The sequence below is a fragment of the Nothoprocta perdicaria genome, unplaced genomic scaffold, assembly GCF_003342845.1.
Source record: "Nothoprocta perdicaria isolate Ctin4 unplaced genomic scaffold, notPer1 scaffold_18, whole genome shotgun sequence".
In the NCBI taxonomy this organism is placed as follows: domain Eukaryota; kingdom Metazoa; phylum Chordata; class Aves; order Tinamiformes; family Tinamidae; genus Nothoprocta; species Nothoprocta perdicaria.
The window spans coordinates 1,022,852-1,049,359 of NW_020454982.1; the positions used below are offsets into that span (position 1 = coordinate 1,022,852).

At 40.1% G+C, this 26,508-nt stretch overlaps 1 protein-coding gene across 1 annotated transcript; it reads left to right on the top strand.

The window, feature by feature from the left end:
- The first annotated feature begins 5,207 nt into the window (after positions 1-5,207).
- CMTM4 (CKLF like MARVEL transmembrane domain containing 4) lies at positions 5,208-26,508 on the top strand. The gene is made up of 4 exons (XM_026036489.1): positions 5,208-5,219; positions 14,741-14,917; positions 23,237-23,335; positions 24,236-26,508. The coding sequence occupies exons 1-4, from the start codon at positions 5,208-5,210 to the stop codon at positions 24,404-24,406; spliced, it is 459 nt and encodes a 152-aa protein (XP_025892274.1). The 3' UTR covers positions 24,407-26,508.

Genomic DNA, 26,508 nt, shown 5'->3' on the forward strand with positions numbered 1-26,508 from the left:
ACCTGCGCGGGGCCGCGGCGGCCGCGCGAGCCCCGTGCGCGGAGCGCCCCTGCGCGCTGCGGGACCGGCCGCGGCCCCTCGGGCCCTGACAGAAACACCCCCGCGGGCTCTGCGTAAACACGGCGCGCCGAAACGAAATTCTGCCTCGGCTCCTTAAATACTTGGGTTTAGACGGGCCCGCTCAGCTCACCTGGCGGGCGCGAGGCCGGGGCTGGCCCGGGCGCCCGCTCCCCGCTCGGGTTCTGCTGCACCACAGGCTGCCCCGGGCCCGGGGGCAGCCTCTGACCTGCCCCACGACTGCTGGTGCAAGGAACCCCGCGCGTGGAGGGCGACGCCGAGAGAGGCTTTGTAATATTTCATATACATTGCTGCAGCCTTGAAAACAGTGCCAGGGAAGACAAAGCCTACACATGTGGATTTCATGTGAAATGTATTAAAAGTACCCTGTTTTCAGCAGGGAGCAGATGTTAGCTCTTTAGAGCACAAGTTGTGGAGGGGTCTGCTGACTGCAGCATCGCTCCTATGAACACCCAGGAAAATCCAGGATTTGGAAGTGCCGTTTGTTTTTGTTCTGCTCTCCATGTTGTAGCACAGAATTGAAATTCTGCAAGTTGCAGCAAGGAACATGTTATGTGAGTAGTCTTCTAGCAAAAAGGAATAGCTGCATTTATATTGTGTATTTTCAGGACTGAAGCCAAAGAATCTGTCACCACTAAGCACCATCTACCTGTCTTTGAACTGTTAAAAACTGTCTATGTGGTAGAAATTCTGGGGTGGTGCTCTCTAATATGCTGAAATAATCTGCCCTGAGGGTTTTTGTTTCTGTTTCTCCGCCTGCTCCTCTCTGTAGTGTAATAATAGACTTTGGCAAGTCGCATTAAAAGCTTGTAATTCAAATGAGGAGCTGTTGGACGGGACTAGGTGAGTCCTTTAGTAATAAACTCCTATTGCTTTGGAGCCAGTTACAAAGGTAGGTGCACAAAACCTGGGAAAGCTTTAAGCCTTGTAAGGAAAGACAAGGGGAAAAAAGGAGGCTGCAGATATGAGAGTTTTCTTGGATGCTGAGCAGATGTGTCGCTGCTTGGAGTGCATTAGGGAGAAGTAAATAAGTACCTGCAAGGCAGTATCTCCGGTTGGGCTGAATAATGCATTGTGCCTTTCTAATAATAGCTGTGTGACCTGTAGACCCAGGAGAGCCTGAGTCCGGTGGGAGAGCAACAAACAGGAAAACAAGCTGCGTAGTGAAGTGTGTGCGCTATCTTGACGTGCTTAACGGCTGCGTTATTTTATGGTGTTTAACTTTATTTGTACTCACATGACACTGCATCTGAGTCATGGTAATGACTGGTTGAGTGGACTACTGAATTTTGCAGCTGATGAAAAATTGAGTAATTGTGGAAAAGAGAACACATTCCAACATATGCTAAATTCACTTGTTTGCCAAGTGTAATTATTGCAGTTATTATAATGCTGAATATGGTATTTCTGTGCTAGTTTCTGTAGTATTTTTGTAAGATTTTCAAAGTCCACAGTATAGTACTCCAACTCTTTAAAAACTGAGGAGAAACTCTCCTTATTACAAACAACAAAAAAAAAAAGAACAAAAAAGGACTATATTGGTTAACATCAAACGTCTCTAAATGTATTCCAGTAAGAGAGAATGTTACAGGAAAGATTACCATGCACATACCTTGCTAAGCGTCTGGATTTGTATTAAGATGCGTACACGATTGTCAGGAAAGAAGTATCAGTTGAAGACGGATGTTGCCACTTACTCTAGTCTTCAGTTTAGGGGCTTTCTGCTAGTTCTGAGTGGTGTAGCATGAGCTGTAACTTTCAGGCATCATGGTTGACCTGATGGCTTTTCCAAATATATGTTTTGAAGTGTGTAAAGAAGAAAGAACAGAAAAGGAGGGGAAAATGACTGAAAATAGAGGCTCAGATAATTGTAGGCTCTCTGATTGTGTTGAAAAGTTGCTTTTCTCATTCAAAATACTGTTACTGGAGTTGTTACAAGGTGAAGTGACACCTGACAGCTTAGGCATATGGAATAATTTAAAGGGAGTGGTAGATGAAAAGAATAATTCTAATTTGCACTTATTAATATTGCCAGGGACTGTGCCATAAAGTGTCCTCTAAAGGGTGCTCTGTAGAAATGGAGTATGAGGTTAATGATTCATGTGCCGTATCGCACAGCTCTTTTTAATCTCATCTTGACTCTTTCTACCTTGGCTCCCATGAAAGGTTGAGTAGTTCTTTGGTTTTTGTTAATTTGATAATGGGCATTCAGACTTAAAAATATATTTTAATTCCTTGGGAGTTCTTATTAATACACAGATCTAACTTTAGCAATATAACTGTCTGCTGTTAGTCATTAATATTAAATTTGAAGAATAGTGAGAAGGTGATAGAATAGATGCATGCAGAAGAACTTGGTATTGAATTGATTCTCCCTTTTTGAATGCCTGGGTTGCCTGCTTGCCCGATTGTTTTGGAGCTGTTCTTCTGGTGGTCTTTTTGTCAGGCCACCAGGTAAGATATGAGAAAACCAGGCAGGATCCCAGTGGGATCTTTCCATCAGGATCCTGCCAGATTTCCACACATGCTTTATTTAAGGTAAAATATATCACCTTTAACAGCTGGGGCAATTGATGTGAAAAATTGTCCCTACCTCGTTTTTCTGGCATGGATGGTAGTTGGGGTTGGTTTACCTGGAACAGTAAGGTTACAGAACAGCCTTGCGAGGGAGGCTGCATGTGGAGAGGAAATAAAGAGAACAAGAAAAGCCAGCGCCATTTGGAACTGGGTGGCACTTGTGATGGATGGTGACTGGCGTCTGCGGTTAGGACAGTCCTACTAGACTCACTTTCCTAACTTATCTGTTCCTACAGACAAAATTCTGCCTTAAAAATACACGAGGCTGCTGCTGATAAAGCTTCTACTTTATCTTCTGCTGAAGATGAAGCTTTTGCTCGGGCAGCCTGTGAGCGGCTGCGCGATGGGGCAGCCCGGCCCTGCGCCCTCCGTGCCGCGGGAGCCGCCTGCTGCACGGCGCCTTCCTGGGTTCCCGTTCTTGAATATAAGGTGTTTGATCTTGTGGAGAGCTGCTGAATGACGGGAAAACTGGGGGCTTATGGTGCTTTTCCAGAAATTAGTTACTAAGTCCACTAAAATTGGTCTGCTATTGGAATTTATTGCAAAGAAGACCTAAAAAGTCAAGAAGCCTGTAATACATATCTATGTGGATGATAAGGCTGTTGGGAATTGTTACTATTAATTATATTAGGAAGAGTAGTACCATCTGTTTCAAGGCGTAAGGTAATTGCTAACAACTCGAATCAGGTTGAAAACTAATATGATGCGTCCAGTTACCTCATATTTAATTATTGGAGCATTCTGATGCTTTCAGCTTGGTGTCTCATGCCAGAGATGAGGATTAGCTGGGTCCCCCCATTGCTCCCCTGAACCCCCGCTCCGTCTCCTGTGGCTTGTTGCTCCTCTGCGTCTGAACAACCGTGTCATCTTATTCCACTTGGAATGGAGGTTCTTAGGGCAGGGAACCAGGCACTCTGGTAGTAATGGAAGTAACTACTAGCTACTGAATGTGATTAGGAAGAAGTTTGGATTTCTTTCATGTTAGTTGTAATGAGGTTTGGCTTTATGTAAATACAGTAATAACTTAGCTAGAGGAGGTTAGAACACTAAATGTCGTTGTGTCTTATCTATTGCACAGCAAGGTCATTCCACTCTCCTGTTGCATACTGCAATCATGTTGGTAGATGATAGTCATCCTGTAATCAACAGGATCTTCCACGTTTTCTTCTCTTCTAATTCTCAAAACAAGAAATAGACATTTATGTGACAAAATCTGACTCTGTAAGTGCGTGTGATTTTGCATAGTGTGCATTGGGCTCTGACTGCCAGTGGAGTTGGTAGCTTCTTATTCAGAAGGTCTTAATGATTTCATCAAGAAAGCCAAAAATAATTGTTATCCATCTTAGAAGTACTGTGAAAATGTCATTTAAAAGGATCAAACTTACCATGTATATGCAGGTACTTAGAAATCCAGTTTAGATGCACTCTGGCTTTTCCTTGGGCCTGAAAGCCTTGTTTCTCTTTCAAAGTATTTCTGTTTAAAAGCTTTGGATCTGTTGTGTGGGATACTTTGATGTGGACATTTACCACCAAAGGAAGAATGATGAGATGACACTGTTTTCTTTTTAATGCTTTTGTGTCCAACTAAAGAAGTTGTCTTACTACAGCAGAGAGATGATTTTTAGTTTCTTTCGTAGTGTATTTTAAATATAGTTTCTTGTTGTCCTACTGTCATTATGAACTCCAGATTCCAGTTTTAAGTTTCTCTCTGGGATAGTGCATAGTTTTAATTCTGCTTTCTGAAGAGAGTTCAATAATTTCTGTAATATTTTTCTTGTGCCATAGTAAGTTGGTGAAATGGAACTAGATGCATTGTGCTAATTGCAGATGCTGCAGTGAGAACCGTCCTTTACTGGAATTCTGTTTTGGAATGCTGCCCTCTTAATCTTTCTCATCTTCTCTGTAGACTTTTATCTTATGCTTATGAGCCTTCCTAGTGACTTAATGAGTATTTTGAGTTAAGGAGGCAAGGAGAAGGGCCTGAGAAATTTAAGAGGATTTGTGTTTTTTTTTTTTTTTTCTTGTAACCCAACTAGCTTGGGAACCAGTTACTATTGATGCCAGTTAATGCATCTTTTTTCAAATCAATTTGTATGCTTTTTAGTAGTCATCATCCCATGCTCAAAATTGTGTTTTGGAATTACCTTGGTCTTAAGCCTCAGCAAAAAGTTCTGTACTAACGTTTTTGCATGCAGAAAGTACCATATGCACAATGGATGATGAATAAATGTCTTTACAACTGCTGCTGATCTATAATGATAGGGATTATTCTTGCTAAATTACAGCTGCACAAAGTTATTTTTAATTATTAAAAACTAAAAGTTATTTAACATTAGGATGGCTTGTTAGTGATTTGTTTCCAGTACATGGAGGGGATATTTAGGTGTTTTTAGTACTTTTGTACTCAGAATAACAGGCAGGTGAAAGCAAAGGCAGGACAGCTCAAAGCATCTGCACTTAGGAGGTCTCAACCATTATCTTGCTTGGTAGATACCCTGGGTGAGATTTGTTGTCAGGCTGCAGCATGTTATTAGAAGGGCATAAAGGCTGAAATGGGGCTTCAGGTAAGCAGAGCAGCTTCTAGAGTTTTAATCTTTGTTGTATGCAAACTAAATTGGGGCTTATAATTTCAGATGTCACAGTTCTGACTGATTTTAGAGTCTGATACTTAATGCATGTGGAAGAATATGATGAATTCCTACCCAGGCAAGTGTCTTTGTCATTATCTGCAAATACACTTCTTTGGTATGTAACTTGATATTCAGATGTTGTTGTTGAGCAAGACACTTTTTGATTTTTTTTCTCTTGTATTTATGTTCATGAAAGGTTTAGCTTGCAAGTCAACTAGACTTGTTCTTCGTAGTCTCCTTTGTTACAGGAAGGAGCTTAAATGCACAGCAACAGTGCATGTGGTATGTGGAAGTATGTCCTGTGCTTAGATCTGGAATTGGATACAGTGATATTGCAAGTTTCATTTAAAGGAAACATTCATGTTTTTTTCTTTTTTTTCCCCAAATACTGCAAATCTCCCAGTCATGTAGTGGTACTCTTGGGATGTTCTGGCAATTACTTGACAAGTTATTTTATAAATGGACTACAGGTATTTCCATGTTAGTCATTTTTTTTGGTCCTGTACTTTGAAAACTGAAAGGTTTGTACAAGAAAGCAAGCACCAAGCACAGATGTTGTGAATTTCATGGAAGAGTTAAATGTTAAGAATCTTAAACTTAAGCAATGTTGGCCTTATTAAATTATTTCCGTTCTAGCGATTAATGCTACCATTTGAATATTGAAAAGAAGCAAATTTGGTACTTGATCTTTTACTCTTGTAAAAGAAGCTAATAATTGCATTTAACTATCTTGGTAGAAGCTATTTTTGTCTAATATAGGTAAAGCCTTTTAGTAAACACTGAAATTGTCCAATTTTAAATGAATTTTAAATGATGGCATCACTTACAGATATCTTCCAAGTATTTTGTTAAAAAAAAGCACACTTTGCAATGAGTTAAACCATTTTCCTGTAATTCTGGAAGAACATCTAGCTCATGGTGATAGTCCAGTAAGGATCCTGACTTGAAAGACTGAGAAATTATTGCTAGAGCCTTAAGGCTTTTGTGGTGTTAACAACCTTTTATAGTGTTGTAGTGTGCCAAATATGTTTGCAGTCTTCAGGCAGAGCTGTTCCTTGGTTATAAAATCACAGGTAGGTGGATTTGCTGTTATGCACTGAAGGTTTGCTAGCTCTCTTCTACTTTGGGTGAGATATTACTGTATAATAGTTTTAAGACAACCTTAAGCAGCAAGACAAAGTTGAAAGTTTTATGCATTCCCCACTGCAGCTGGCAGTGCTCTTTAATGTTCTGGCCTACATCTTTTTTTTTAATGTTCTGTTTTACCAGTTTGTCTAGACTATTTTTGCCTTTTAAGGCATGGCATCTAAGGGGGCCTTGAGATTGCAATCTTGGGAACATTGGGATTGCAGGGACATTTTGCACCATTTCCTTTCAACAAAAACAAAAAGCTTTAATGGATTCCTTAGGACTACTTTAAGTTCTTGACTGTTTTCTCATTAAAATTCCTTTCTTGTTTTAGTATTTGTGAGATGTTTGATGTTTACTTGTAATTGAGATTAAACAGAATTTTCAAGGATACGGAGTTATTCTGGTAGTCTTAAAATGGTACTTTCCCTTTCAAAAATAACCTAACAGCCTAGTTAAACATGATGCAGTGCAGAGCTAATACATTAACAAATGTTATGAGTACACCTTTACTTTTTAAAACCAATGAATTTATCCTACTGTTTGTCACAGAATTTACAGTACTGTGTTTTAGTATTGTTTTGACTAGCCCGTGTGCCAGCCCGGGTTGGGCTATGCCCAAGAATGGGATGGTGAAGCCAGCTTAGAAATGTTGATTTTTGCTTTTTGAAGAACTACAGTGAGCGTTCTCACAAGTGAAGGAATACCCACACTTTTTGTGTTTTGTTTAATGATCACAGAAACATCATCTTAGTAACTTAGGAGTTCCAGGTGGGAGCAAGTATGTGTGTACTGTACAGAACTGACACATGCAGCCTGAAGACAGGAATAAGACTCCATGATCCTAGATATTTTAATAGCAAAGGTGTGATAAGTTGAGGGTTTTTACAGCTTGAAATAATAACAAATGCTGAAAATGGACTGGGACAGATAGTGCACCCTTGGTGCAATATAAGTAATAGGAGGTTGGAAAAATAAGATACTTCCCTGGGACAAACATATGTTCTCTAACTCATTCAAAAAGAAGCTTTTCTTGCATTTTGGAAACCTGCAGTGGAAGAGTATAATTTTCAACCCGAATTACCTTTATTAGTATGATTTCATTTAGTTTGTGGGTGGTTAGTAATGTACTGGTGATGTTTGAGGGCTGCCAGCCAAGTGGTATCAATCTGTTTGTTTTTCAGATTACTTTCTCTTTAATTCTTTCCTAATTTTTGTAATTTAGGTAAATTAGAAATCAAAATAGAAGATACTGAATTATGAAAAGCTGATCCTTAAGCTTGCTTCATAGTGATTCTTAAACTAATAAATGCTAAAACAAAACCAGTGACTTTCAATGAAACTATTGTACTAGTATTTAAGACACTAAAACAACTAGCATACAAGAATTACTGTTCATTTTCAGGAAAAGCTGTTTCATCTTTGAATGCGAGATGGTGCCATAGTAGTAACACTAATGAAAAATAAACTTTTGACGTTTTCCGATTCTAAGCTTTAGACTTGGAACTTTAGTCTTGTATGATTTTTTTAATATATTATCAGGTTGAGGGAAACGTTTATTAAGTAATTCTGGATGTGGTGCTCTTGTGAAGGAATTTGTAGGGCCAGTTAACCTTTGTGACACTGTGACCAGTTGATTTTCTCATTTTTCAGCCTGTTTGTTTCAAAAGGTGATGTTTTGTCCTTTAAGGCCTGATAATAGGCCCTTGGTGAGTTTTTTCAGATCGGGTCTCCTCTTGTTTCTGTTAACAGTTCTATTACCCATATTATTTATGTTAACTCTCAAACTAGTAGACTTTCTCTGTATCTCCTTTCCTTTTCTGGCTACTAGAAGCATAAATGGAGAGATTGTTAAATATGTGTAATTTAAACCCGAAGATATGTCTTCCCTTGCCTTAATGACTAAGAGTGATGACAACTAAAACTATTTATTTATTTTTAGCTTAACTGTTTAGATAGGTTTTTTCCCCATTTTTTGAGTAGGGATTTTCAGGAAAATGTTGTGTTCATCCCTCTCATGCCTAATGCATAAGCTGTCAGTGCCTAAGGAAGAGTCAAAGCAGTCAATATAGCCGAGATCTAATGCAGCCCTGAAGAAATACATGGTATTTTTGACCTATTTATGCATAGGATATCTGAGAGCACACTATGCAAATGCTATTCAAGTAATGAGAAAATTAGACTTGAAACTTAATAGCTTTACGTCTTAAGAATTTCCACTTGTATTATGTGTCTGCTTGTTTATGCTTTTCATGAACACTCCAGGCTGCTTTCACCAAGTTGGACATGGAAGCGTTACAGCAGCTGGTGGGTTGTAACAGAGCGAGGTTGTTTTGCATGGAGACAAGTCCCGTGGGGCTGCCTTTGGGCATGGGTGACACCGAGGCTCCCGATCCAGCCAGTGAGGAGAGTTTCTGACTGACTTTTGAGCTTAGTATCCATCCATCCGCGTGGATACTAGAGCACGTGTTGGTCAGGGTGACTGGGTTTGGTTCGTTAGGAAAATGTTGGTGCTTTGGTTGGGGGTGACTACACGAGAGGCAGTGTTGCCTGCAGACTCGTGCAAAGCAGAGCTAAGCAGAGCCATCCCAAGGGCCAGTGTTGGAGGTGTTGTGGGACCCGCAGCCTGGTCTTGGTGCGATGACTCTTAGTGCTGTCTTGTCCGGTGGGCTTGGTGCCACAGTAGGTGTTATGGGCAGGACATGAAGAGCCACTCGAGCAGAGACCTCCCTCCTTGGGAGAAGAGGATGGAGATGGAGGACGAGGACACAGCCCCGTCTGCCACAGCCCAAGGCACAAGTCCAGGATCGTGCATCTGCAAGACCTTGTGTGCCCAGTGCTTTAAATTGCAAATGGTTCAAGGAACAAGGAAGTCACCAGTTACTAATGCAGAATAAGCTGATGTTTTCCTCTTTGACGTTCAGTGTCATCAGTGTCTGCCCTGAGCTGTAGCATGGGAACAGAGGAACTTGTGTGAATTCAAATGTCTTAAGTGTGAATTCAAATGTCTTAAGTGTGAATTCAAATGTCTTAAGTGTGAATTCAAATGTCTTAAGTGTGAATTCAAATGTCTTAAGTGTGAATTGCCACAATCCCATGGGCAAGGGAGACACCCTGGAGTGGTGGTAGCGCTTGGGCCTGGTAAGAAGACGTGTTTGGGCCTGGTAATGCTCGAGTTGTTTGGCTTAGCAATAACAATAAGAACTGGCTGCACTTGTTTTTCAAAAGCCCGTCCATAATACTGTTGATTAGTAGTATTTAAATGGAAATTAACATTTCCATTTCCAACTGCTACATACTGTAGCAGTTAGGAGTATTTGTTATATAGGTGTTTCTAAGCATTAAACAAAATGCTGTATTGAAACCTGCTTAGCAGGAAATAAGCTACTGCTTCACCTATGCAGGTCTTTTTTATTCACTTGAAAAGCTATTACATGTGTATTTTAACTAGCTGAGCATCTCTTGTTCACCTCATTTCAGCACAATTTTTTTTTTTTTTTGAATAAGTTGAAGTTCTGGTGCACTTTACTCAGTGTTTCACAGTAGATATCATTCTTTTAACTAAATGAATCTTTCCCTTGTTCTTCGATATAATTCTAGACCATAATGTGCCATCAGAATGTTTTTGGTCTTGGAAATATGTTCTGCATTTAGAGTTGGTCTTATGCCTAAGTTGAGAAAAGGAAGTCAGCAGTCGTTGAACTTTCAAGGATTAGAGAAAATTGATGGAAGCGGCACAAGATCAGATGATTTAGTAAGAATTTCGCAATATTTAGTGGGCAGAAATCTCACCATGGTATGTCCAAAATGAAGCTACGAAACTGAAAACGTAAAAGATCATAGGTTCACAGACAGCACCAGAAGGACAGTGAAGATCTGAGGCTAGACTATTGCAGTCATTTCTATTGTCACACCAAAAATAGAATAAACTTTTAGTTTATCCAGGATGCTGAACTACTTGGGCTTGTTCGGTAAGCATCATTTTCCTCATTTGTTTTAACAAAAGACAAACAGGTTTTTTTTTTAATTGAAGTTCCTTGCAGTCCAATTCCAAGAGTTAATAGCATAGTTCCTTAGTCCTAAGGATACAGAGAAGGAACAGGCAGGAAATCAGTCATTCTTCTGTTTGGGGTAAAAGATGGTTTCCTCTGGAGAAACAGGGCTGTGTTTAAGCCATATGATCCAAAATATTCATAGCTGTGCCAGCTGTTTTAGATGTGGGAAATGCATGTGCTTTGCAAGGAATGAGACCCACTTGGTTTCATACATTAAGTCAGCACTGCTGGGCCAAGTAAATGAGAGCAATAAATCTAAAATTTAATTCAAGAAAGTTTAATGTCTTCGGATACTTTAAGTGGTGTAAAAGCAATTTATTTCTTCTCTGCTTTGTGCATACATATTGTGCCGTACCATTAATTTAAACAGTCTGGATATAAAAATGCCTTGGTAGTGTGACATTCTTGCTAAAGTTTTGTGGGTATTTTTCAGGCAGAAAAAATGCTGACCATTTTGTGGTTTTTCAGAAACCATGTGTAATTATGTCATTTAACCGCACAATAAGGCTTTCTGTGGTACATTTTAGATAAACAGGAAAACTCATTTTTTACTTTGTTTTTATTACAGAACTATCTTTTTTTATTTTTAGTGCTAAAGTTGTTTGATATTTTTTTCAAAAATAAAATGCAGCATGCTTCTTCTTTCCCAGGAAAAAGAATACACCGTTAGCAACCCCCTAAAAGCTCCTTTTCACGTTTGGTGCCTGCGACGCCACGATTTGCACATTTTACTGAAATGGTGTTTTATGTCTTAGAATGCCTGCATTGCCAAAAGATGATGTAAATAGAAGCCCAGTACTTAGCCCAAAGGCAGATGATTTCTTCATTAAGGGCTCCTCTCCAGGGAGATGTACAGGAAACTTGGGATGAGGAACATGATGGCACGAGGCTGATGTGCTTCCATTGAAGGCCATTGAACCGCAGTGCAGAGGCTCTTACCAGTGTTAAGTGGCCGTAAGTCCTGGTGGCTTCGTTCGCTTCCAGTGAGGGGCTGAACAGAGCCTGTGCGTGAGGGCTCAGTCATCTTCAAGATTTCAGATTTTACGTGGATCCTACACCTCGCTCGTTCAAGGCAACATGGGGGTGGTAGCCTGGAGTCCCTCTGCATGGACTCACGGCTCTAGGAGCATCAAATGATGTTTCCGTGTCATGTCTACTCATCTCTCAAGAAGAGTCTGAAAAGACAAGATCGGTTAGAGTGGAAGAGAAAAATCCCTAGTTTTTCTCACTTTGCAGAATATCAACTGAGCAGTTTTATTTCATCAGAGAAAAATTTTTCCACCGACTCTGCCCAAAGATGCTGTGGCTGGTCACTTCTGGGAGAGAGCGGGAATCCAGGGAAAAGGACGTGCCCACCACACCAGTGGATGGAGTGGGGCAGTTGGGAAGCTGCCTCAGTGCTCGTTCCGGGAATCTTATGTGTTCACAGACTAGTTCACTTTTCCATCAGGAATAAAATGGGCTTCATTTCAGAAGGAAATCAATAGTGAAAAAGTGAAAGGGCATCCATGTGCAGTGTGGGTTTTAGTTACCTATTTGTTTTTTAGAAGATTGACATTATTTATAGCTAATTGGAAGGATGCTTCTGGCAGACTTAAAAATGTGTAGGAGGATGATTGTCCTGATGTGTCAGCGAGCAGATATTTTCTGTTGCAGCCTGTTTTTTTTCCTCTTGTTGAAAATGAGACATATCTGTGGGAGGATAGGGGTTTTTTTTTGATGTGATAATTCAGATTTTATTTTTAGATGTAGTGTTCATTGAGATATAAATAGTAGATAATGAACAGAAAGGCATTATCAAGGCATTGGTAGGAAGGGAGATCTTTGGGGCAGGTTAACTGTATTCTCACAAGGGTAAGGCATCGATGTGGAGCCTGATTTGCTGTGCAGTGTGATGCAGCTGAACGCTGTGTGCCCGGGGCCGCGTCCTCCTTGCCCGGGCTGCCCGGCTCCCCTGGGCACTGCAGTAGCGTCGTGCACGGAGACACCTCCCAGCCGGCAGCGTCCCCTTTGTGGCCCAGTCACCCGTCGGGAATTGGGGCAATTGAGGTTATCTTTCTCCCACGTCGCCCCCTGAACACGTCGGTGGGCTGCAGGCCGCTGGAATACTGTGTGATGGTGCTGGAGCGTGTTCACTGGTGTTTGGCGGTAGCCTCGGGTGCCTTTTTGGTGCACATCTAACTCACCTCTGCTTCTGTAGAAACTTTGGCCTTTTGAGAGCCTTGTATGTCAAGGTGAGTGTGTTGGCCTGGGAGATCAATGGCATCTGGTGTGAAAAAGGCAGATTTCTGCAGCCGGAGAACTGCGGCCGCGTGTGCTGAGGAGGCGCTGCCCAGGGCAGCGAGCGCCGGGCGGGATGTCCACGCCGCCCAGCCTGGTGTTGGTGGCACAGCTGAGAGCTGGTCGTGGCGTTTGGACTTGTACTAGAGTATTGCTATAGACTACTGCAAAAATACTTATTTTAAAACAATATGAATGCTAGAAGTATTGTAATAAATCCACAAATAGTGGCAAGAACACTGGAGACTTAACTTTTAGATGTTTCAGTATAATAAAAATCTTGCCAGTTAATGCTGAGTATTAATCTTTGACATTGTTTCTGCTTAAAAAAATTAAGATACTTGTTAGATGTTAACTTTCTTTCGATGTTGGAGGCACTATTGTTCAGTTATAAAGCCTCTGTTCACATCCTCACAAAGTAATAATGTAAAATGAAGCTGGGGGTTGCACAGAATATTTTTATTTTTAATGTCATTACTGAATAGAAGAAAAGAGTTTGTTTTCTATTTTTGAATGTTTAATTTCAGTGAATATTCTTTATTCATTGGAGTTTTTCAATGGGAAAGGCAAATCCAAAGTTACTCTTTGTTTTTGAAGGCGTTTACCTTTCAGAATTTGACGACCAGAACAGCCTGCTCTGTTAAGTAGCAAATATTAGCACAGGTCATGCACTCCTAAAGAAGTGTTAAATAAACTGTAATAAAAAAGCATTAGAAGAAAGAGTGAATGTGCAAAACACTATTGAAATATGCAGAGAACAATTTAGCAGATTTTTTTTGCGTTGGAGCTTTTTGTTGGGGCCACTATTTAACTTTTTTTTTTTTCCAACTTAAGTGTTATTTGTGCAAAACACTGCAATGGAGATTTTTAGTTTTAAAGAGACTTTCTCGTTAAGTTCTTTATCCTCAAATTTAAGTGATTTGGCTAAAATCATCAGGATTTTATGGCAAAGCAAGAGCAGTAATTCTTTCTGAGAAATGTTGAGTGGGTAGGCAAGCAGTTGTCTTGGAAAACAAGGCAAAACAGTGTTATGGCCTGGCATGAAAATGAGAAAAGTGTCCTGTTTATTTTGCTGCTGTGTTTGAAGTGTGGGAATGTGCTTACATACCTCTCCTACTGTACAGGAACAAATGGTAGCTAACGTTGCTATAGATTTATTATATTTTAGTTTTATGCATTGGACACATGTAGCAAGTTCTACTGTTATAGCCTGACTATCAAATTAAACTCCGTCTTGCAGAATGCTGCTTTTCTCTGAGCTTTATCACCAAGTCTTTCTGAGCTCAGGGTGATTAGTGATTGTCCCCATTAGATGTCTCTGGTTGCAGCTCTACGACTACAGCTGTGCTTTTTCCAGACATTAGTCGCTGGTTTTGCTGCCTTATGTATAAAGACCAGTTTTATCATTTCCTTATTGCAAGTAAGCACTTTGGTTCAAAAAGAGGGAGGGGTGGGAAGATAGGCAGGCACTTTTGGGGACAGATACAGATCCTGAACCTGTTATTTTTAGTTCATTTATACTTCAAGCTGAAAGTGAATTTTAAATAGCAGTTTTATTAAAATATTTTTAAATGGCTTTTGTAATTACACTGTATTAGTACTATGTAATTGAGCTTGAGGTTAGTCTTATAGACAGATGCATTTTGTTTTCAAGTTTTGACATGATGTATCATGAGTAAAAAGATGAAATAAAACGTTTGGGGATCCCTGTTGTTTATTAAGCTAATGTCCTGAAGGGATTTCATGCCTTTTCTTGAAGTTAGACTTAGAATTTTACTAAAAAAAAGTCTTTATTGAACAGGAGATATCCAAAAAAGTCTTGCGTTAATTAGCTTTTTTTTTTGCTCTTAGACAGTACCCTGTTATAAACTAAAATTGCACATTCCTGAGTGTAAGCTGATCGTGTTCCCAATGGAAATTTCAGGAATACTTGTGGCTATTTTCAAAATGTGGAAATCTATTTATATTTTTTCCACTTGTTTTTCTTCCTAGGTTTTGGCACTGATTGCATTCATCTGCATAGAGACCATCATGGAATGCTCCCCTTGCGAAGGCCTTTATTTCTTTGAGTTTGTGAGCTGCAGTGCATTGGTGGTTACTGGAGTTCTGTTCCTTATGTTCAGTCTGAATCTTCACACAAGAATACCACAGATCAACTGGAACCTTACTGTAAGTTCCTACAAACCTTCACTCCATAAAAATGGCTGAAAAGCTTCTTAAATATAGCCTTTGAACTTTACTTTCTGCTGCTAATTTAAGAATATGCATGAGTTCTGCTTATGTTGAATGAAACGTGCGTTTTACTTAAATTTGTATTGAATACTAAAAGCAGAATGAGCAGTGAAATATGTTAAGATTAAATAAAACAGACTGTCTCCTGGTAGGTTCTTTCTGTAAGAAGGGAATTACTGCTGGTGCCAGCTGTTTGTGGATGAAGTGGATAAAAACAGTCTGTAATCATTTAATTTGGCAGATGCTATCATCAGAGTTAGGAAGTGCATTTATAAAACTTGTAAATCAAATTGAAAAGAGGAGTTAATGTTTGCTGTGGCCTGTTCTTTCTTAAGCTGTTTTTATATTGGGACAGTGCTGCATACAACTTGTTACACTACAACCCAATGATGATTTTTTTATTATTTTTAAATAAAGCTTTCCACTTTATTGAATTTCTTACATACATAACTATTAAACGTTGATTGGCAGTGTTTAATGTTCTCAAATACAAGGAGCTCTAGGAAAAGAACTGCTGGCAGTGCACATTCCTGTTGTACAAGTCTCCATTTTCATGCTTTATTAGGAGTTAAACTTTCAGATTCGGTTGCATAAACATAGGTCACAAAATCAATACAGTCACTCTAACAAATCTTATGGCTTTAAGGACGATGTTTGTATCTACATATTCTGACACTATATGTATAATACATATATATAAATGTGTCCTCATGTTCTGTTTTATTATAGTAATTTTATAAGTACTCTTGGAGATACTGTTAAAGACCTGTCTTGGAGGTTTTCTTGGCACTGTGTGTTTTTTTAATAAATTAATATTGTAATTGTTAACAATAACTTGTTTATAAGTCTAAATGACTTGTCTGAAATGAGAATGGAATGTGGAAATAGAAAGTCCTTTGTACGCTGGAGCTGTGGGACTTCTCGAGGAAGGATTTGCTAGGTGAATTTAATAGGTGGACCAAGAGCTGTGTGACTGGAGCTGTGTAGGTGGAGGAGATCCAGGTGGCTTGCAAAGCAAAACCCATGGAAGCAGTGCCGTTATTTATTGGACTGACTTTCCTTGCACATTCCGTGTCCGTTCTGCCTCTACTCCCACCATTTATCTTCACAGCAAGTGGAAAAGCAGCAGCTGCAGTGAGAAGTTAGTCTCTCTTTTCATTGCTCATCTTGTTTAACGGGCATCCCAGCAGCCTGGCCGCTGGTAACAGCAGGTGAAGCTTGTCCTTATTTACCAGAGTGCTGCGCTGCGCCAGTGCGGCGCACGGGAGCGCGGTGCCTCTGAAATGCCACACAGAACACGGGATGGTTTTGCCTGTGCGCTGTGAGCTGTTACACTCTGAGCGCTGGATACATCCAGCTTTCATTGACAGCAGGCTTGGGCAAGAAGATTTCGGGCAGGAAACCACTGAATGTTGCATGATGTCCATGATTTGGCTGAATTTAGATCTCTGGAGAGTCAGTTTAATGACTTCACCTACTCTTGCTTCTGCTTGTCATTTTTGTTCTTTTTGAGCACAGTGTTTTACTGCTCTGATCAATACATTGAATATACGTAAGCATTCCAGAAAGATCTCATGTCCCAATCCCCAGCTAAAATGAAAATGAATCAGTATATGCTAGCAGCTGACACAGCTATGCAAATTGACCAGATTTAGCTTTTTGTGGGTTTTATATTTCTAGCCATCTGGGGAAAATGAGCTTTGCTTTGATCTAATTAGAGACCTGCCAGCCGTCTTCAAAGTTTCTTGAGCTGCACATTCCACCAGAGAAAATGGAGATGGGAGGCTGGAAAGGAAACTTGCTTGGGCGCTTAGGAAAGGGGCAGATTTGCTACGGTAGGATAAAAGAACAGTCATTTGTCTGTGTTGAGTAGCACTATCAATATTATGCAGAAATGCGAAGCTAGGGAAGCTGTCAGTGGAAATTTCCATTTCCTTTATGCTTCATGGCTGAAAGGAAGCATACTCTGCGAGGATACTTGCAAGTGGCTTTGGGGAATGTAGCTCATTCTACACTGTAGGTTGCTGTCAGACTAGTTAAGCTGCTGCTTTTAAATGTTTCTATTCTGAGTTAAATAATAACTGAATGTTTATTATTATTTGTCTGAATTATTCTTTTTTATTCATTATTTGAATCACAAATTACTTAAAATTAAAGTTTGAGGTTTTGCATGCAAGCAGTGTGGATGGAAGAACTAGAGCCAAAGTAGTCAGCTGAACAGAGCTGATTGCAGTAACTTAATTGTTCTGATATTTTTGCATGCAACCTTGCCAGTCTTTGAGAGTTACCGTCGGAGTGAAGCCACAGTCATTTTGCAGTATTCTCCTTTCAGTGCTGAGAACAGAGAAGACTTGGGGGGGATAAAGAACAATGGCAAAGCAGCTCTCAATACAGGACTTTGAGAGGCTTAGATGAGGGTTTGTATGATGAGGTAAAGCTGAGTCAATACAAAAGTAAGTTATTGCATCCAGGATGCATGGAGTGTCTATGTTCCTGTGGAAGAAACTAAATCTTCCAGTATACCTTTTGACCTTTTGAGTTTTAAACATCCCTTGGAATTCTGGAAATACTTGGGATATGCGATTCTGAGCATGCAGAGTTATTAATGAGCCACCTCAAAGGGGAGACACTAATAATAAGCAGCATAATAACTCATTTAAGCTCTGCTTAGACTCTGTCCCTGGGGAGCACGACTGCAGGGTGACAGGGAGGGTCAGGTGTGTTTTTGTGGTGGTTGTATCTTTGTGTTGCCTGTAAAGTTGTTCCATCATTGCAGGATTTCTTTCCCTTAACCTTGCAGAGATGGAGCACCTTTTGTGCAAGCAGCTGGCACTGAAGTTCTGGGGGAAGAGTTTGTGGCGCCAACAAAAAGAAAGTGTTTTATTGGTCCTGGCTCTGAATAGTGTAATTACAAAGTTGCAGTTCGAAGGCCTTCACAGGGTGGTCTTGATGTTCCATTTTTTGAAAAAACATGTTGGTTTTCTTGGGCTTGCTTGCTTAGCTGTTGACTAATTGAGCAGGTCCCTACCTTAATTATTGTCAAGAGAAATGCCTCTGAGGGATAAAAAGAATACTTTAAAAAAATAAATATTGTCAGAATTCTGTGCTTCGAGTGCATGCTGTAGGTGGATAGCTAGCATTTGATGCAGCACAATGTAAATGGCAATATGTTATGGGCTAATGAATGCAAACAAAAGGTTAAAGTGCTGGAAAAGCCACATGGTTAATAATTACTGCTGATAAGGGCTGTTGCACTGTGAAGATAAGAGCTGCTCCTGTCTGCATGCAGGGCTGCTTCTCTGGAAAATGGGTATTGGGAGCAGTTAAGTGGAACTGAGAGAGAAATAGACAGGAGAACTTCAGAAAACCAAATTGAAACATAGAATACAAAAACATTCAGGAACAACGTTTCATCATTTACAGAAGTACTACTAACAGAACCAATTTTCCAACTCACAATTTTATTCTTATTTCTATTTTTATGTCTTGCATTTCTTCAAAATTATGGCTTGTCGCTGACCTTTCTGAGAGCCGGCTGAGGTTTCTGCCGGTCGCTTCCAGTGCTCCAGTTCTCTGTAGCCGTCAGGATCCTGCAGCAAGAACCAGTCTGCGGCAGTGCAGACCCCTGAGGCCGGAGTGCTGCGCGGCGCCTCGGCCAGCGCGTGAGCCCCGTGTCCCCGGTGTCCCCGGCCCTCGGCAGGGTGGCTGCTGCTGCGGTGGCGCCACTGGACACGTGGCATTGATGCTCCTGCAGTCAGTTTGGTGCCTTCTACTTCAGAGCTATTTCTTATAAACTGTATTTTCATTAGTAATTCCAGTGCAAATACTCATGCGCTGTTTAATAACATGATTACAGGGTGAAACTGTGGGAGTTGGACCAGAGAGGTTTGGTCAAGGATTGACTGGTATGTTTCTAAACTTCAGATTGACAGGTTTGTGCAGGAACAAGGGAAACTTTCCCAAACCTTGCAAATAAAATGTTGGCAGGAGAAAAATTAGAGGCTGCCTTTGCAAAAGGGGCAGGAGATGTTACTTGGAGCTCTCTGGTTTGTAGAAACTAAGTTGGGCAGCAGCAGAGCACTGGCTTTGGCCGTTAGTGTCACATTCAAGCTGTTGAAATGTGTGAACTCTTTTTGCACTCATTTAGTTGTTTTGAGCTCCTTCTATATGTAAACTCTTGGATTTAATAAGGAGGTGACAAAGCAAGCATCTAAATGCCATGGTTTTCATTAACTAATGGTGTAACGGCTCTTTTGAATAGTACATGGTCACTCGTGTAGTCCCTTCATTGCAAAATGTAGGAAAAAAAGCACAGTAGATGCTTGACTGACTGTCCCTTAAAGGTAGAGGAGAGAGGTGTGGATGAAAGTGTGTGGACATCCCCAGCAGTGGCTTGGGAATAACCAGGAAGGGATAACAAATCAATCTTCCATTAAAACCCTTTTGGAAGGGTTAAAGGGGGCAGCACCAGTCCAGTGGATTTGATTCAGCTCCTAGATTTTATTCTCCGTTCCGGATGGCAGCTTTGTACAGTGTGCTGTGGCACATCGTGCTGTCTCATGAGGTTGCTGTAATTTCAGCAGAAATTCTTTTATCTGTGTGATGTGGTTTTTACTCTGTCTATAATAGTAAGAACTGCAGCTACATCATGGCCAGATTTGAAGCAGCTCATCTTCTTTCAATTAGTTTATTCTTTTTATTGTCATAATTATTCATTTTCTCTTACATGGAAAAAAGCTACATTATTTTAGGGAGTGTCCTTTGCCTCTGGAATTCTTGCTGTGGTTCATTCTCATTTGTTTCTGTTCTGACTTCTTCCAAAACTGTCACACTGTTTTTTCCTTTCTTATCTTTCTACTCTAATAGGAAGTACCAATTTTGGACTAAAACCCACCACCAATAGTTAAATTTGTGATGTTATCACTGTGTACCTGTATGACAACATTATTAAGTGTCATTGTTCTTTATACTCCAAATAGTCTTATGTAGATATGAAAAACTGTGCTGCTTTTAGTTTTTTTAGAAACTTATTGTGTTGATCTGAAACAATTACACTAAAAGATTTTGGCATAACTATGAGAACTAAGACTACAGAAATTGATCAGTTGGAACCTCAAGGCAGATTAAATTTACTCTTTAGATTCGAACTCTTAGATTCTTGTGCTAGGAGAAATTTCATGATCTTGATAAAGAATGTGATAGAGTGTCAGTAACTGCCTTAAAAAGTTTGTCAGTGACACATCTTCGGTGTCCTGGATAGATTCATGGCAGGCACTGGCCGCCTGTTTTCAGCTGTGTGCTTTATATTCTGCAGTGTCTCAAACTTCTTAGAAGCCTTTGAGTCAACTTACGACGTAGATAGATGGTTATATGTGTTAGGTTGTGGATAGGTTCAACTGTCTGTCACAGTGTTCCCTTAGACAAGCTCCTCAAGCTGATAGATGCAGCAAGTCAGAGGTCAGCAGAACTAATAAACATATCCCACCTCTAAGCCATAGACAATTGTATGTCACGCAGTTAAGCTTCTCTGAATATAATATTAAGGAAATACAAAACTGATGTCTGGAAGAAAAGATCATCTAATTAATAAGAAATGAAAAGGTGAAATATTCAGCACATCCTTCATTATTTGCTCAGAGGCCAGCTCCCTTAAAGTTTAAAAATAAATTGAAACAACTTTTGGCTTAACCTTTCAGCTCTTGATTTGGTTATGCTATTGGTTTTCGTGTGCTTCTCTGTGCCAAACTTAGCTGATAAAGAAAAGTTAAGTTTGGCATGAAATATTAGCTGATAAAGAAAAGTTAATATTTCATGATTATTTGAACACTGGGATCTTCGTGTACACAACTCAATCTTTTTAGTATTGAAAGCAGTTTAGGTTCTTTGATTCATACTGTGAGAATTTTTTTCCGTCTTTCAAATAACCTTTGTGGCTCTTTTCTGTACCCTATCTAATTTTTCAACATACTTTTAAAAATGTGGATACCGGAACAGGACGCAGCATTCCAGTGTCCCTTACAAAGGTAAGATTTCCTCCGTGCACCTATTGTGTCCATATGTCCCGAGGAATGTGTAAGTGCTCTTCAACCCTTCCCTCCCTCCCCGCTTAGTTCACATGTTGAGGCACTTACCTAGTGTAATTCTTAAGTTTTTCTCAGAACTGTTTCTTTCGGGATTCTGTCTCCATTCTGTTAGCTGGACCATGTATTGAGTTAGTCAAATTAAAGGTCTGGCCTTTGCTTGGACTAACAGCCCTTCATTTATTGAAGGGCACAGCCAGGGCACCTGCCATCTCCTCAGTACGTGCAGTTTCAGCGTTCCTGGTGGCATGGATTTACTGCAGAAAATTACGTAAAAATGTTGACTGCTGTTGGGTGTGCTGTATATTGACAGCTGTCAATATTGTGCTGTATTTTGACAGGTTGTAGTAAGACTTTCCTGTAGTGGCTAAAGACTGGTGAGACCTGAGAGGCAGAGCTCTTAGTGGAGACCCTAGTGCCATGTGCAGTGCTGCTGACCTGAAGCTGGAAGAGGAGGCTGCTTTGAGAAGTTGTGATGTGCCTGTTGTGATTACATCTTGCTCTGCAATTAAAAAAAAAAAAATCATTAAAACTGCATTAGATAATTACTGAATAAAATTCCAATTTTGTTTACTGCCTCTGCATGCTGTAAGTACCAGATAAATTCTGCCCCAGCAAGCTCTAGTAGAGTTGCAAAGCATCAGCCTTTATTAAGGAGCTGGCAGGTGAAAAGATGGCAGTAGTTGCATGAAGTTTCCAAGATACCTGCAGCTAAGGAAGCTTTGGCTTCCTTAGTGTTTGCCAAAGTAATTTGGGTCTTACTGCATTCATGAGGTCTGAGTACACGGGTAGCAGTGGTGATGAGCACGGGATGGGTGTTCCTCAAATTTCTCAGGAATCTCTCCATTTTACATGAGCATCAAGTCCTCTGTAGGTGAGTTGTCAGCTTTGAATATATAATTTTCACTGTGAACGGAACAACACCAAAAACTTTTAATTTTTACATTGACTTGTTCTAAAGCGTTCTCAAATCATAGCTAGAAAAATAAAAGACATTTTTGGACTTCTTCACTTCTGTGATCCTTGCAGAAATGTCATTCTCTGCTGCCTCCTCACCTCTGCTTTCTCCCTGGCCTCACCCGTTATTTCAGTTATCATTAGAATATGTTATTTTCTACCTCTCTCTCTTTGAAGTTATTTTGTGTTCCTTATCTCTGAATGTAGGCTCCAGAGCAATATTTATCAAACTTTAAAAGGAAAAACAAAAGTGAAAGAGGCTCAGAATAACATTAAACAGCTCATCTCTAACAAATCCTCCTTTTCTTCTCATTTTATTTCGAAGTTTCCAGGCTTTTAGATTAAGTGTGATCAAATGATGTAGTACTGAATTACTTTTTTTCCCCAATAGCTGCCATTCAGAATTCTTGGTTATGCCCCAGTACTATGTTAATGTCCTTATTTTTATAAGGCATGGCAAGCACAATTACCTGAAAACTGACATAGGCTGCACACATTTAACTAATTACATGTTACTTATTGCCTTTTTTCTATGCTTGAAACAAAGCAAGAATTTTACCTAATCCTAGAAGCCCTTGGGGGTCTTGTATATGCGTATATGTATGTTTTAAAATGTCTACTTGAAATATGCAATAATCTGTGCAATAGATATGTATGTACCTGTGTATCTTTTACAGTAAGGGTAGCTGTCACTCGCAGGAATACTGTAGGACATACATTTGTTTACAAATAATTTGTAGAGAAATCTGTGAATGTTACCTGGGCAGTTGGAGCAGGAGCCGGGGGTGGTGAGGAGGAGGAGGACACGGGGTTCCCTCCTGGAATGTCGGCTGGGCGTCCAGGTGGGCGTTCCGGTGTCGCTGGGAAGCAGCTCGGCCTCACTGCTTACATTAACAGAGCTCTTCAGGAATCCCTGTGGAAACGGCGGCGCCGCGTGCCCAACTCGCGGGAGAGCCTTATGTGTATTTGACTTCAGTTCACATACTGATGTGCACACACACATCCTGCCTGTATAATGGTCATTGCTGCCTTTTAGGTAATAAATGCTTAAAAACAGGAAAATGTGTGTGTGTACACGTGTGTGTGTGTGTGTACTCGCACATGCAAAAGATGCACATATACACATTTATATAGCTTTTGTTCTAATCTTTTTCACCAATTCTATTAAAAGCAAGCTAGGAATCATTCTTTAGTAATATTAATGAATTTATTTTTATAGGATCTGGTCAACACTGGACTCAGCACTTTCTTCTTTTTCATTGCCTCTGTAGTACTCGCTGCTTTAAACCATAAAACTGGAGCAGAAATTGCTGCTGTGGTAAGAGAATTTGAACCTCTTTAAATGAGACTTGCATTTTGTATTAAAACTAGGGATAACTTTTCCATCATGTTAATTGAAAACTTCTGTTTGCTTCACCAGCCCAGGATACTTAAAGTTTTAGTTGGCTGTACTAGTTTTTATTTTTAAAAATATTGATGCCTTCAAGATGTATGTCTTAAGGCTTTTGAGGCAAGACCAAATCGGGAGGAAGGGAGTGTAAACCTTTAAGAAATGAGTCTCCTTTGCCTCTCTACAGCTAGCTTGGATATTACTGCCTACTTAGCAGGCAAAAGAGAGGTGACTAAAAATTGGATGGAGGAGCCACTTGCACATAATCTTGCTGAATTCTTGTTCGCTACAGCTTGCTTTTCTTTGACAGAAGACAATAGTAGTATTTTGTTTTACGTTTAAATCTAGAATGATGAGGTCAAGTAAATTAATTTTGTGCTCAAGTTGGCAGGCTTCTGTTTCTGCAAACCTGGGAATTGAAAATTCCACTAGCTGTGCAGAAACGCACCGAGGGAGCCGCAAAGTGACTCCTCCCATAGTTTGGTAGTCTGGACCTCCATCATTCTCGCGTGCATCCTGGGGAACGAGCTCTTGGCTGGATAAAGAGCTATGTTCTTTACTTGCAAGGAGTCTTCCTTGGAAGTTGGCACTGCAGGGTTTAATTGACAGTGTCTGCATAGACAGAGAACTTTGTTTTCTAGGATCATTGATCTTGGTGTTCCCAGATTCTCTAGTTCATTTAAGAAGAAAAACATAGATTTTTACTGGCCATAACAATTTGTCAGTCCTAATAAAGTAGAAAACTAAAATGCTGAGGGATTCGTTATGAAACTACTGCTGTTCTTGTTTTCAAAAATTGTCTTTGACATTTTTTTCTACTTCTTGCAGATATTTGGTTTCTTGGCAATGGCAGTGTATGCTGTGAACACATACTTAGCCATCCAAAAGTGGCGACTGAACAGACAACAGAGCAGTCGGCAGAGCAGTGACTACATACGGGCTCGGACAGAATCGAGGGAAGTAGATCATCGCCCGGAGATTCAGCGGCTGGATGCATGACAGTGACATCGAGTGGGACTGCAAGGGGAAAAAGGAGTGCTTAAGTTTTCCCTTGTGGAATCAAGGGCTTTTTCTCCCACCTTTATTTAAGGAAGAAAAGGAAGATCAGACTGTGACAAAGAATGTCCAGACCCACCCATGTGCAGAGATGCGTTGAGGCAGAAGCTGTTGCCATGAAGAGAATAAATGTTGGTCATTCAAATGCAAGTTCTATATATATATATACATAGATACATATATATCTAAAATGTTAATATTTTGGAATAACTGCATAGTACTCTTCTTTCCTCTCCCAAGTATAAGCTCTGCTCTATGTGTTCTGCCACTGTTTCTTCATCTACCACAAACATGAAGACCAGCACTATATTTTTGGTTAATACCAGAAAAAGAAGTTCACCAAAAGTAAGTTGGGGCAAATAGCAATAACGTCAGCAGTGTGTTGTGTCCAGCAGCTCCCCGCAGCCTGGGCCCTGCAGTTCCCATCTCAGCTGCAGGACTTTGTGCAGTTCCTTGGTTCATGTCCCTACCCAGCCGGAACAGACGGCACTGTCACGCTTTGGGGCTGGTGGAGGTAGCAATAAGGTAGTTATGCTGTGAATTACTCTGAAATTGTCACAGTTCATGGGTTATACTGGCTCGATCTGAATTTGCCTAAGATTAGCGTGTTTCCCAGATGGCTGCTGTAGTGCATCCAGTACAAGTTTGTCTTCTACCAGTGTTGGGATACAGGCTTTTTTATTTGTTCCAAAATGAGAGAAAAAAAAAGTCCTTGCAGACGGTGAGGAGGAAGAGGGTGGAAGTGCACAGTGATGATGGCAAGAAAGAAAGAAGGGGTTCTGATGCACTTGCATTCCAGTCGGAGTTTCATATTTTTTTGCTTGTTTGACAGTTCAATCTTTCTGAGAACAAGAATAGCAAAAATTTACAGTATCTTATAAAATGTCTTAAAGGTCGTGATATTTTGATTCATGTAGGAAAATACTTTTGAGGGGTTGCTGATTTTTTCTAAAATTAAAAGTGTTTGTAGTAGGTCAAAACAATTATTTGGGTGTGTTGGGAAAATACTCTTCTAACATTCCTTTGGAAAATGAGTTTAGTTAATTGAAAGAAAAGATGGTGTTGATTTGCTCATAAATGGTTTTGCCTAATTGAAGTTTTCTCATTTTGCTGCATTTTCAGTGAAGAGAAGGATGCTTTCTCAACTTAAAGCTTGAATTCTTCAATAATCAGTTAGACGGTGTCACAGTGGTATTTTGAAGATGTCCCTCTATTTTCTTGTTTTATGATTAGTATTTTTATGTATGTAATCGTTCATTTGCCATTTATGTGCCTGCACATTGCATGAAGAAAATGTCTGGAAAGATGATGCCCAGAGCTGAATTGCCACCTCTTGTAAGCTCATGGCATCTTGGAAGTCACTGTAATTGTATCCCTGACTTGCCACCTATGCCTGAATTTATCCCGCACGTGGCCTGTGCCCTTCTGGTGTGCGATGCTCTCACGGAGCGGTACCCAGCCTGGATGGATGTGCCTAGTGGGAATGTTGCAAACAAAGGGCAATAGATGTCAGATAGGTCACTTCTAAATATAGCATCCAGGTTTGTAAAGCAGTATGATGAAATGAAAGAACAGTACAAATGCTTGGAGTTATTTTAATTATTCTAATGGAGGGTACTGGTTTTCAACTTTATGCTGCAATATTTAAATCAAGCAACAGAGAATTATTCTGATATGTGAAAACCACATAACTGATATACCTTCATTGCGCAGTTGTTGTTGTTTACATTACACCACAGTGGCCAAGTCTAAAAGTACAGAGAACTTACTAATGAGTTTAAAGAATGTTTGTTCTTTTAACCCAGTAATGATTTTCCAGTTGTTATATCTGGTAACTTATTTTGTTTCATTGAAAGCTGATGCCAAAGGGAACACTGATTTTAAAATAACAAGCTATTCAAGCTGACCTCTGTTGCTGGATTTAAAACATAGCTCTTTTTATCAGGGAGGTGTTTCAGGTGGGACTGCTGGATGTCTCTGTGAAAAGCAAAGCATTCGATGTTCAGGATAGCATTAAATAATGAAGTTAATAGCCAATATCCTGC

Coding starts and splice junctions, on each gene's coding strand:
- CMTM4 (XM_026036489.1), top strand. Junction 14,918..23,236: donor AGATCAACTGGAACCTTACT/GTAAGTTCCTAC, acceptor TTATTTTTATAG/GATCTGGTCAACACTGGACT. Junction 23,336..24,235: donor GAGCAGAAATTGCTGCTGTG/GTAAGAGAATTT, acceptor TACTTCTTGCAG/ATATTTGGTTTCTTGGCAAT.